The 13,206-nt window shown below is 46.8% G+C and overlaps 1 protein-coding gene across 1 annotated transcript in view; it reads left to right on the forward strand.

Moving 5' to 3' along the window:
- Positions 1-3,456: 3,456 nt before the first annotated feature.
- The window catches only part of INHBC (inhibin beta C subunit), a 12,824-nt gene continuing 3,074 nt past the window's right edge, over positions 3,457-13,206 (forward strand). The window contains exon 1 of the mRNA XM_008060831.1: positions 3,457-3,961. Coding sequence (XP_008059022.1) covers positions 3,658-3,961 — 304 coding nt within the window. The 5' untranslated portion in view covers positions 3,457-3,657. The remainder of the gene's footprint in view (positions 3,962-13,206) is intronic.

Here is a 13,206-nt window from a genome sequence, read left to right on the forward strand (position 1 = left end):
AGCCCAGCAGGTCAAGGCTGCGGTGACCAGGAGCGGCCACTGCACTCCAGTCTGGGCGACCGAGTGAGACTCCAACTCAACAAAATAAATAAATAATTAATTAATTAAAATTTAAATGTAAAAAAAGTCAAATAGAGTACAGTTTAAGTGATGGAATAAAGTGGTTTCAGTGTGCCGTGGAAACACAAGAAGGAGCAATTTGGTCTTAGATGTAAGAGACTGAGTAAACTACAGAGGAGTTACAGGAGAAATTCCAGCTAAACTTGAAAAATACAAGTGGGAGTTTGCTAGAGAGGTAACAGGGAGATGCCAGCAAAGTCATACAGGTGGGAAATTCATCTTTCCTTCAAGGATGAACCAGTTCCAAGTTTTTAATTTGGGAGCACAAGGCAGTGATGACCAGGAGGAAATAATAGCTAATATGTGTAGTATGTATGTATGTATGCATAATATGAAATTTGTAGGCCGTGCACAGTGGTTCACGCCTATAATCCCAGAACTTTGGGAGGCCAAGGCAAGAGGATTGCCTGAGGCCAGGGGTTCGAGGCCAGCCTGGGCAACTTGGCTAGACCTTGTCTCTACCATAAATCAAAAGCTTAGTCAGGTGTGGTGGCGCGTGCTTGTAGTTCCAGCTACTTGGAAGGCAGAGGTAGAAGGATCGCCTGAGCCCAGCAGGTCAAGGCTATGGTAGTTGTGATCATGCTGCTGTACTTCAGCCTGAACAACAGAGTAAGACTCCAACTCAAAAAAAAAATTGTAGCCGGACTCGGTGGCTCAGCCTGTAAACCTGTGCCTTTGGGAGGCTGAGGTGAGTGGATTGCCTGAGCCCGCGGGTTCGAGACCCGCCTAGGCAGTGAGACCTTATCTCTACAATAAATTTAAAAATCAGCCAGGCGTGGTAGCGCATGCCTGTAATTCCGGCTACTTGGAAGGCTGAGGCAGAAGGATCGCTGAAGCTCAGCAGGTCGAGGCTGTGGTGGCCGGGAGCGGCCACTGCACTCCTGTCTGGGCAACAGAGTGAGACTCCAATTCAAAAAAATAAATAAATAACTGCAAAGGGAATATTACAAAGGAGCTCATGTGCTGTCTACCAAAACAGAAGTGGCTGAGGCACAAAATGTAATTTTTTTTTTTTTTAGTTGGAGTCTCACTCTGTCACCCAGGCTGGAGAGCAGCGGCACACTCACAGCCACCTCAACGTTGACCTGCTGGGCTCCAGCAATCCTTCCGCCTCGGCCTTCAAAGTAGCTGGAACTGCAGGCGTGCATGCCCGGCTAATTTTTTATTTTTGTAGAAACAAGGTCTCACCAAGTTGCCCGAGCTGGTCTTGAATCCCCAGGCTCAGACAATCCGCTCACCTCAGCCTCCCAAAGTGCTGGGATTGCAGGCTGAGCCACTGAGCCCAACCTTTTTTTTTTTTTTAGGAGTCCCACTCGGATGCCCAGGCTGGAGTGCAGTGGCATGATCTCAGCTACCACAGGCTCGACTTGCTGGGTTCAGGCGATCCTTCTGCCTCAGGCTTCCAAGTATCTGGGACTACAGGTATGCACCACCATGTCCAACTAATTTTTTTATTTGTTGTCAAGACAAGGTCTTGCTATATTGTCCAGGCTAATCTCAAACCCCTGGGCTCAGGCAATCCTCTCACCACCACCACCTCACAAAGTGCTGGGATTACAGGCATGAGCCACCATGCTTGGCAGCCTTACATTGTCAAGCTATAGAGTGTGGGTTATAGTGTCCGGTAGGGCATTATTAGGTTAATTTATGGTTGCATGTGGCAATAGCAAACAGTTCATGAGATGAACATATAGCTTAAAAGGGGTAGTCAGGGCTGGGCGCAGTAGCTCAAGTCTGTAATCCCAACACTTTGGGAGGCTGAGGTGAGCAGATTGCCTGAGCCCGGGGTTCAAGAACAGCCTGGGCAACTTGGCGAGATCTCACCTCTACAATAAAAATCAAAAAATTACCCAGGCATGGTAGCACAGGCCTGTAGTTCCAGCTACTTAGGAGGCTGAGTTGGAAGGCTCACTGGAGCCCAGCAGGTTGACGCTGGAGTGGCCATGAGTGTGCCATGGCACTCCAGCCTTGGCAATGGAGTGAGACTCCAACTCAAAAAAAAAAAAAACAAAAAACTAGACTCCTCACCCCACCCTTCACCCCTGCTGTGGAAACAGGCTTTTCCCTGGAGATTCTCTACTCAGGACCTTTGAGGGGAAAGCTAGGAATTCTGAGAGATCTCAAAACTTCTTTTCCTAGGCAGAAAAAAAACACAAAGGGTGAGCAAACCAAGATCTCAAGCCCCTTCTCCACATTTAGACTTCCCTCTGAGGATGTGTAGGACCTGGCCAGAACTCTTCGCCTCCCATTCCTTAACCTTTAGTCTTCATGGTTTTGAGCCCTGTTCCGCCACCCTTGGCAAAACCCAACTGGGATAACAAGAAAGACTGGATTGAGGAGGATGGAGGATAGAAGTGGGTTTTGAGAAACACTAGGCACAGAGACTGCAACTCTCAGTTATTGTACTGTACTTGCTTGACAGTGAGATAAAGTGCCCTGCCAGTGGCCCCTTGTTTGAGAGTTTTCCTTTAATACTCTACCTTAAAACCTCTGATCTAGGCTGGGCATGGTGGCTCATGCCTGTAATCCCAGCATTTTGGGAGGTTGGGCAGGAGGCCAAGAGTTCAAGATCAACCTGAGCAACATAGCAAGACCTTGTCTCTACAAAAAAATTAAAATCTTAGCTGAAGCCAGGCTCGGTGGCTCAGCCTGTAATCCCATGCCTTTGGGAGGCTGAGGAGAGTGGACTGCCTGAGCCCGCGGGTTCAAGACCCGCCTGGGCAGAGAGACCTCATCTCTACAATAAATCAGAAAAAATAAATAAATCAGCCAAGCGTGGTAGCGCATGCCTGTAATTCCGGCTACTTGGAAGGCTGAGGCGGAAGGATCGCCGGAGCCCAGCAGGTCGAGGCTGCGGTGGCTGGGAGCGGCCACTACACTCCAGTCTGGGCAACAGAGTGAGACTTCAACTAAAAAAAAAAATTTTTTTAAATAAAATAAATAAAATAAAATCTTAGCTGGGCATGGTGGCATATATCTGTAGTTCCAGCTACTCGGGAGGCTGAGGTGGAAGGATCGCTTGAGTCAGGAAGGAGGTCGAGGCTGCAGAGAGTTATGACCGTACACTGCACTGCAGCCTGGGCAGAGTGAGACCTTGTCTCAAAAAAATTAGAAGAAAAAAAAAAAAACCTCTGATTTGTCCTCCCCCCACCCCCAGGATTCCCCACTAGGCCAGTGATCTGAGGAGGAATTTTATCTCTCACCTTTGTCCCCAGACCTGGAACTCACATGGGTAACAGCTGTCTCCCAACATTGGCCCAGGGACATGACTTTCCCCAAACAAACCAACCTCCCTTCACATCCCCCACTTTGCACTTTCACTGACTGGGCGTCCGCAGATACTGCCAAGTTCTACCTGTAACTGGCTTCATTCTTCAAGTCAGGTGTTTGGCCACTGCTTTCTCCCCTGCAACAGGAGTCATGCCAGCTGGACACACACTTCTTCCAGGGCCCCTACCAGCCAGGACAGAGTTGAGACCACAGCTGTTGAGACCCTGAGCCCTGGGTTTGTGTCACTCGAGGAGGGCCTCCCCAGCAATGACCTCCTCACTGCTCCTGGTCTTTCTATTTCTGGCTCCAGTCACTCTCAAAACTGATGGCCACTGTCCGGCATGTGGGGGGCCCACCTTGGACCTGGAGAGCCAGCGGGAGCTGCTTCTTGACCTGGCCAAAAGAAGCATTTTGGACAAGCTGCGCCTCAGCCAGCGCCCAACACTGAGCCGGCCCGTGTCCAGAGCTGCCCTGAGGACTGCACTGCAGCGCCTCCACGGGTCCCTGCAGGGGGCACTTCCAGAGGACGACAGGGGACAGGAATGTGAGATCATCAGCTTTGCCAAGACAGGTGGGTTCCTGATCTGTAGCTCTTCTCCAGAACTTGATATTTCAAAGAAAGAAACGTTTCCTCACTCATGTCACCTCTGACTTCCTCCCCCAAACCATCCAACCCCTACCTCCCATGGCCTATAATCTTCTAATCCCAGGCTTCCCCTCAACACCCTCCTACTTCGTAGCTCTCCCTGGTAGCTCAGACCTGACCAATAGGAAGCTGGAAAGTTAGTACATTTCACTTCTTTTTTTTTTTTTTTTCTTTTTTTGAGTTGGAGTCTCACTCTGTCGCCCAGACTGGAATACAGTGGCCGCTCCTGGCCACTGCAGGCTCAACCTGCTGGCTCCGGTGATCCTTCCGCCTCAGCCTTCCGAGTAGCCGGAATTACAGGTGTGCGCTACCACGCCCGGTTGATTTTTTTTTTTTATTTATCGTAGAGATGAGGTCTCGCCGCCCATGCGGATCACGAACCCGTGGGCTCAGGCAATCCACTCACCTCAGCCTCCCAAAGGCATGGGATTACAGGCTGAGCCACCGAGCCCGGCCATTTCACTTCTTTTGAGACCGCCTGCCCTCATCTCTGGTTGCTCTCTCTGCGGGCCCCACAGACTTTCACAGGCTGTGGTGTGAGCCCATCCACTTCCTGGGCCTGCACCCAGGGGCTGAGAGCTAGGGATTCTGTCCTTTCTCTGGCCCAGGATCCAACCCCTCTCTTATGCTCTCCTCCAGATGTCTCATTTGAGTAAAGGAAGAAAAAGTGAAACACCAGGACTGCATGACTTCTCCATACATCAGGTTCCCACATGACTCAGGTTCCCATATCAAGACAGGGTTCCAGTGGAACTCAAAAAGGGGTAAAGGGACTGAAAGAGGTGCCTGTAGTCCCAGCTACTCAGGAGGCTGAGGCCGAAAGATCCCTGGAACCCAAGAGACAAGGTTGCGGTGAGCTATGCACTCTAGCCTGGGCAACAGAATGAGATCCTGTCTCTAGAAAAATAAAATAAAGAAAAATGGCTAAGGCCGGGTGTGGTGGCTCATGCCTGTAATCCCAGCACTTTGGGAGGTGGAAGCAAGAGGATTGCCTGAGCCCAGAGGTTCAAGACCAGCCTGGGCAACTTGGTAAGATCTTGTCTCTACACTATATCAAAAAATTAGTGTGGTGGCACGCGTCTGTGGTTCCAGCTACTTGGAAGGCTGAGGTGGAAGGACTGCCTGAGCCCAGCAGGTCGAGGCTGCAGTAGTCGTGAGTGTGAGACTGTACTCTATCCTGGGCAATAGAGTGAGACTCTGACTAAAAAAAAGAAAAAGAAAAGACTGATGACTGGATTCTAAGATGACAATTTCAATGTGTAAATGACTGTTGAGCTTCTTCGTATACCCCACTTGCTAATGTCCCATTGACAAAGCAAGTCACTGTGGCCAAGTCCAGAATCAGTTTGGGAGGGAACTACATAGAGACATGACATCCAGGAGCTATTGTTCATTCAGGGCTACCAGTATAAAAATCTTCTATTGCCTGCCCTCTGGCCCCTAATTATTCATGTCTCTCCCACAAGCAAAATGCAATCACCCTCTCCCACCCACTCCCTCAAGCTTTCATCCCATTATGACATCAGGATCCAGCCCGGATCCAGCATCTCATCATGTGAATCCAGTGCAAATGTGGATGAGCCTCCCCTGGTACGTTGTTTCAGGTGCAGTGGCCTTCAGTTTTGTCCTAGAACTGACTCATACTGACTCATGACAGCTGGTGGTGACTGTCTCCCAACTTCCACATTCAGAAATGCCACACCAGCAACTTGAAATCAGCAACGGTGGGAGAATTTATACTGCAGAAATTGGCAAACACTACAAATCAGGGCTTTTTAATGTTTTCTCAGTTGTTAAATCTTTACCAGTGCACTATCCATTGCCCAATGCACAGGGCAAATCAATACACCAAGACACTGGGTTGCAGTAGAGAAAGACCACTGAGTTGTAGGACCACTGAATAAGGAGATGGGAGGTAACCTCAAAACTGTCTCTCCAAGGAGTTTGGGGCTAGGATTTTTGTTTTGTTTTGTGAGTTGGAGTGTCATTCTATCACCCAGGCTGGAGTGCAGTAGCACACTCAACGGCCACCACAGCCTCGACCTGCTAGGCTCAGGTGATCCTTCCACCTTAGCCTTCCAAGTAGCTAGAATCACAGGCATGCACCACTATGCCCGGCTAATTAGACTACAAGTCAGTGTTGTAGGATAAATCCTCAGGAACCCCTGGCCAGTCGCGGTGGCTCATGCCTGTAATCCAGTACGTTGAGAGGCAGAGGAAAGAGGATTGCCTGAGCCCACAGGTTTGAGACCAGCCTGGGCAACTTGGCAAGACTTCATCTCTACAATAAATCAAAAAATTAGCTGGGCATGGTGGCACACATCTGGTAGTTCCAGCTATTTGGAAGACTGAGGTGGAAGGATCACCTGAGCCCAGCAGGTGGAGGCTGCAGTGGCCATGAGTGTGCCATTGCACTCTAGCCTGGGCAACAGAGCAAGACTCCAACTCAAAAAAAAAAAAAAAAAAAGATTTTTAGACCCCCTCTCTAGTTGAGAGAATTTTCAGAACATCACCTTAAATTTTAGATCTGAACAAAATGTTGAATCTTTTTTTTTTTTTGAGTTGGAATCTCACTCTATCCCCCAGCCTGGAGTGCAGTGGCCGCTCCCGGCCACCACAGCCTCGACCTGTTGGGCTCCAGCGATCCTTCCGCCTCAACCTTCCAAGTAGCTGGAACTACAGGCATGCGCTTACCACGCCCGGCTAATTTTTTGATTTATTGTAGAGATGAGGTATCGCCTGCCCAGGCGGGTCTCGAACCCGTGGGCTCAGGCAATCCCACTCACCTCAGCCTCCCAAAGGCGCAGGATTACAGGCTGAGCCACCGAGCTGGCTGAATGTTGAATCTTAACAAAGGGCTTTTTGTTTATTTGTTTGTTTTTAGAGAGTATCTCTCTATGTTGCTCAGGCTGGAGTGGGTGGCTAATCACAAGCATGATCATAGTGCACTACAGCCTTAAACTCCTGGGCCAGGTACAGCGGCTCATGCCTATAATCCCAGCACTTTGGGAGGATAGCTTGAGTCCAGGAGTTCGAGACCAGCCAGGGCAACATAGTGAGACCTCGTCTCTACAAAAAATTAAAAAATTAGCCAGACATGGTGGCATGTGTCTGTAGTCCCTGCTACTCAGGAGGCCGACGTGGTAGGATCACTTGAGCCCAGGAGGTTAAGGCTGTGGTGAACTGTGATCATGCCATTGCACTTCAGCCTGGGAAAGAGTGAGACTCCGACTCAAAACAACAACAACAACAACAATAAAACTCCTGGCTTCAAGCAGTCCTCCCACCTCAGCCTCCTGAGTAACTGGAACTACCAGGACAAACCACCAGGCCCAGCTAACAAAGGGCTTTATGGCTGACCCTTTATTTGTTTTGAGCTTCACTCTGAGGTTGTTTTACTGGCAGTGCCCTGGATTTTATTTTTGCCCTGAGGTAATTTCTTACTTTGGGAGCCTTTTGTGAGACAGAGAGGGGAGGATGAAAAAGGTTTTATTTTTTTAATCTAGCAAGTCTTCTTAGAAATATTTGCTCCAAATTCTCCTTGAAAATTGAACCATTCCTTTTTTAGTTCATCTCTCTCCTGAAATGCCTTATCATAGGCAGCTCCTATAAGCCAATTGGCATTTTAGCATGCTGCCTGAAAATATCTTTAGCTAAATTCACAACTTTGTTAGATATCTTTTCTGGCTTCTAAGTTACCACAGGTGATAGCCAATACATAACATGGATTCCCCTTTCTCCAGGTTCCAATAGCAAGTTCCTCACTGCTCTTCCTGCCTTCATGAACAGTCTCTTCCCTATCCTTTTAACCTCTGCCTACCAATCAGTCCTAAAGCCAACGTTGCATATTTTAGGCTTTTGTTATGTGAGCACCCCACTTCTGATACTAAGTTCTGTTTCAGTTATTTATTTATATAACAAACCATACCAAAACATAGAAGCTTAAAACAACAAATTCATTATTTCTCATGATTTCATGGCTTGACTAGGCTTCCCTGGAGACCTCTTCTCCATGTGGTGTGACTGAGGTCACTTATCAGTGGCATTCAGTTGGGAGCTCAGATGGCCCTGGAACATCTTACAATAGTCTCTGATCCTCCACAGTTTCTCTCCACATGATTTCTCATCATTTCATATAATCATCATTAGAATCTAAACCAAGTGTCTTTAAAGCACTGTGGCTGGCTTTCAAGAGTACAGTGCCTCAAAATATAAGTACTTAATAAGCACCAAGCTTGCTAATGTCTCAATGGCCAAATCAACATGGCAGCCCAGAAAGGGACTACAAAACCATGAATTTGGGGAGGTAATGGTCATTGTGTGCCAACAATGTCATAGTCTACCACAGCCCCTGTGGGTCACATATCTGCTTGCTATAACTAGAGTGACTTAAGAGGTACTAACTGAGCTGGGCTCGGTGGCTCAGCCTGTAATCCCGCGCCTTTGGAAGGCTGAGGTGAGTGGATTGCCTGAGCCCACAGGTTCAAGACCCACCTGGGCAGGCGAGACCTCATCTCTATAATAAATCAAAAAATCAGCTGGGCATGGTAGCACATGCCTGTAATTCCGGCTACTTGGAAGGCTGAGGTGGAAGGATCACCAGAGCCCAGCAGGTCGAGGCTGCGGTGGCCGGGAGTGGCCACTGCACTCCAGGCTGGGTGACAGAGTGAGACTCCAACTCAAAAAATAAAAATAAAAAGAGGTACTAACTGTAGGGTGCTGTGTGATCTGGCAAGAAAAGATGAGTTGGGCCAGTCAGACTCCTCTTCTAGGATTATGAAATCGGGACACTGAAAGATTAGTTCACTTAGCTAGGAGGAGCTGAGTAAAAGGCCCTAAAGCCTCAGAAGCTGGGGCCATAATCTGAGGACCGGAGGAAGCTGACGAGGAGGCAGAAGTAAAGCAATGGAATAGGCTTATACAGAGAGAAAGAGATGAGAGTGATTGTGTTGGCTCTGAGGACTGTCAAAAGCAGCCTTATTCCTGAATTCATATATATATATGCCAGGGGTGCCAAAAAAATGTATACACATTTTAAGAGATGTTATCTATGTATTACTTTTAGTTTGCCATAATCAGAAGTGTCTGGATGTTGATGGTAACCACTTTGAGCACCTCTTGTAATTGCAAAAGTCAAACGTGACTTGCATTCACTTTCTATTATTGGTATATATTGAATATTACTATTTTATTTTATTTTATTTATTTTTTGAGTTAGAGTCTCACTCTGTCACCCAGACTTGAATGGAGTGGCACGCTCCCAGCCACCGCAGCCTCAACCTGCTGGGCTCCACCGATCCTCCCGCCTCAGCCTTCCATGAATATTACAATTTGAATGCAGGTTTTTCCTTTCTTAAAATGTATATACTTTTTTTGGCACTTTCTGTATATTAGAAATAGAATCTCATTCCGTTACCCAGGCAGGGGTGCAGTGATACAATCACAGTTCACTGTAACCTCAAACTCCTGTGCTCAACCAGTTTTCCTGCCTCAGTCCTCTGAGTTGCTAGGACTACAAGTGTGCACCACCACACCCAGTTAATTTTTGTTTGTTTGTTTGTTTTTGTTTTTGTTTTTGTTTTTTGAGTTGGAGTCTCGCTCTGTCACCCAGACTGGAGTGCAGTGGCTGCTCCCGGCCACCGCAGCCTCAACCTGCTGGACTCCGGCGATCCTTCCGCCTCAGCCTTCCAAGTAGCTGGAACTACAGGCGCGCACTACCATGCCTGGCTCATTTTTGATTTATTGTAGAGATGAGGTCTCGTCAAGTTGCCCAGACGGGTCACGAACTAATTTTGTTTTTTAATGTAGAGATGGGTTTTTGCTCTATTGCCCAGTGGTCTCAAACGCATGGCCTCAAGCAACCTTTCCCTACTTGGCTTCCCAAAGCACTAGGATTACAAGTATGAGCCCAACCTATTCCTGACTTTCTAATTAACACAAAGCCTAGTTGAACTTTATTTCTTGCTCTTTTGTGACCACAAGAATATCAATTGCATTCATGCAATATAGCACCCTATACTTAAAAAAGAAAAATAAAGGTAGCTAAGGTCAAGTCATGATGGATTTAATTGCTTCCTAAAAGGGTCTGGACTTTATCCTCCAATAAGTTTTTTGAGGCCATGGACTTCATGATTCATTTAAGTTTTTGGAAAAGAATTCTGGCACTAATGAAAAATAATTTTTTTTTAGTTGGAGTCTCACTGTGTTGCCCAGGCTGGAGTGCAGTGGCACACTCACGGCCACCTCAGCCTTGACCTGCTGAGTTCAGGCGATTCTTCTGCCTCAGCTTTCCAAGTATCTGGAACTGCAGGTGCGCACCATCATGCCCAGCTAATTTTTTTATTTATTGTAGAAACAAGGTCTCATCATGTAGCCCAGGCTGTTCTCGAACCCATAGGCTCATGCAGTCCTCTTGCTTCCGCCTCCCAAAATGCTGAGATTACAAGCGTGAGCCACTGCGCCCAGCTTAATGTAAAAGAATTAAAGAAATGAAAGACCATTAAACAAGTGTTTCTTGTGTGCCTACTATGTACCAAGCACTAGGGATGCAATGGTGAACCATATAGGCAAACCTCTACCTTCATGTGGCTTACATTCTAGCTGGAGGAGGGAGAAGGAGCAGAAGTACATATAAACAAATGAAGAAGAACCAATATGTGAGACGAGAGGACTGCCTGAGCCCAGGGACTAGCCTGGGCAACTTGGCAAGACCTTATCTCTACAATAAATAAATAAGTAAATTAGCCAGGTGTGGTGGCACACACCTATAGTTCCAGCTACTTGGAAGACTGAGGTGGAAGGATCACTTGAGCCCAGCAGGTAGAGGCTGTAGTGGCCATGAGTGTGCCACTGCACTCTAGCCTGGATGACAGAGTGAGACTTCTACTCAAAATAAAAAACAACAAAGAACCAAGATGATTACAGAGAGTGATAGTGACTAAAAAGACAGCTAAGCAGGTTGATGCATTATAGAGATGGAGGTGGCATTGAAGGCTACTTTAGATAGACTGATAAGGAAGTCCCTCCAAGGAGGAGACATTTAAACAAAATGTCAGAAAGGAGTCAGTCATTTAAAGATCTTGGAAAGACATTCCAAGCAAAGTGAATAGCATGTTCAAAGGCTAGGAGATGAGTTACTGTTTGGGGAGTTCGAGGAACAGAAAAAGGTCAGTCTAGGTAGAGATAGTAGTTAAATGGCAAACCACCTAACCAAACAAATTTTCTATTTTAAAAAGTTTAGATTTAGGTCAGGCATGGTTGCTCAATTTATCTTATGAACTGGAGGTAGAGTTGATAAATCAGATTATTTCTTTTTCTTTCTTTCTTTCTTTCTTTTTTTTTTGAGTTCAGTCTCACTCTGTCATCCAGGCTGGAGTGCAGTGGCACGCTCACGGTTACTGCAGCCTCGACCTGCTGGGCTCAGGCGATCCTTCCACCTCAGCCTTCCAAGTAGCTGGAACTACTACAGGCATGCACCACCACATCTGTCTGGGTGACAGAGTGAGACATGACTTTAAAAAAAAAAAAAGCCAGGCGTGGTGGCTCATTCCTGTAATCCCAGCACTTTGGGAGGTGGAATCGAGAGGATGGCTTCAGTCCATGGGTTTGAGACCAGCCTGGGCAACCTGGCAAGACCTCATCTTTACAATAAATTTAAAAATTAGCCAGGCGTGGTGGTGTGCACCTGTAGTTCCAGCTACTTGGAAGGCTGAGGGGGAAGGATCGCCTGAGTCCAATAGGTTGAAACTATGGTGGCCATCCAGTCTGGATGACAGAGTGAGACTCTGACTCAAAAAAAAAAAAAAAAAAGAAGTAGAAGACCCAATCAAGGATTTGGCGTAGGCAATGCATTTACAGGGAAAGAAGAGATTGGAAAATGAACATGTTTGGATTGGGAAGATGAATCTAGAGTTCTTCTTAGAATATGAAAATGTTGAGATATTGGATATTCAAATCAAGTATCAGGCAACTGGATATAAAGCCTAGGGCTCAGGGAGAGGTCAGAGCCAGAGATATATAATTGGGAGTCATCAGCATATAGATGGAATTGAAAGCCATGGAAATTGATGAGATCATTCTGGAAGAGGATATAGAAAAGAGAAGAGAGCTCAGGACTACCAACATTTAAAAATCGGAGAAAGAGGAGCTGGAAAAAGAGACAAAGATGAAGTGACCAGTGTCATGAAGGCCAAGAGAAGGAAATATTTAAGAAGGAGGGAGTAGAGGCTGAGGTGAGTGGATTGCCTGAGCCCGCTGGTTTGAGACCCGCCTGAGCAACTTGGCGAGGCCTCATCTCTACAATAAATTTTTTAAAAATTAGCCAGGTATGGTAGTGCGCGCCTGTAGTTCCAGCTGCTTGGAAAGCTGAGGTGGAAGGATCGCTGGAGCCCAGCAGGTTGAGGCTGCGGTGGCCGGGAGCAGCCAGTGCACTCCAGTCTGGGTGACAGAGTGAGACTCCTACTCAAAAAAAAGAACTCAGTAGGCCAGGCAGGGGATGATGTAGGGAAATTGGGCAGTACTAATGGGGTTCTAAAGAAATGCACAGATATTAGAACCATTCTGATATTGACAGGGTTGTGGGAGTGAGGGAGGTGATTATAGGGTTGTTACAGGTAAGGAGGAGGGTAGTAGTGCCACCAAGACTGGAAAGAGGGGTATAAGGAAAGGAAAATATTTTCCTTTTATATATAAAATTTATTATTTATATATATGTGTGTGTTTATATGTGTATATTTTATGAGACGGGATCTCACTATGTTTCCCAGACTGATCTTAACCTGCTGGGCTCAAGCATTCCTCCCAACTCAGCCTCCTGAGTAGCTTGGATCACAGGAATGTGCCACTGCACCCTTCTGGAACACGACTGATTTTTTTTTTTAAGTTTTCAAGTAAAGTTTATTTAGAAAGTAAATGAAAGAGAGAGATTCACCTCTCCAAGGTACGAGAGGCGGCCAAAGCTAAGAAAACATTGTGGTCATAGCTCAAAGAGCCACTTGGAGACACCAAAGTTTAACAAAGTAATGGGCCAATAGATTTTAATGTGCTGGCAAGACATTCATATAACAAAATGAAGCAGTTAAAAATTTAGACCTGGCCGGGCTCGGTGGCTCAGCCTGTAATCCCGTGCTTTGGGAGGCCAAGGTGAGTGGATTGCCTGAGCCCGCGGGTTC

This window comes from Carlito syrichta, unplaced genomic scaffold, assembly GCF_000164805.1.
Source record: "Carlito syrichta isolate Samal-C Ts95f unplaced genomic scaffold, Tarsius_syrichta-2.0.1 Scaffold304744, whole genome shotgun sequence".
NCBI lineage: Eukaryota > Metazoa > Chordata > Mammalia > Primates > Tarsiidae > Carlito > Carlito syrichta.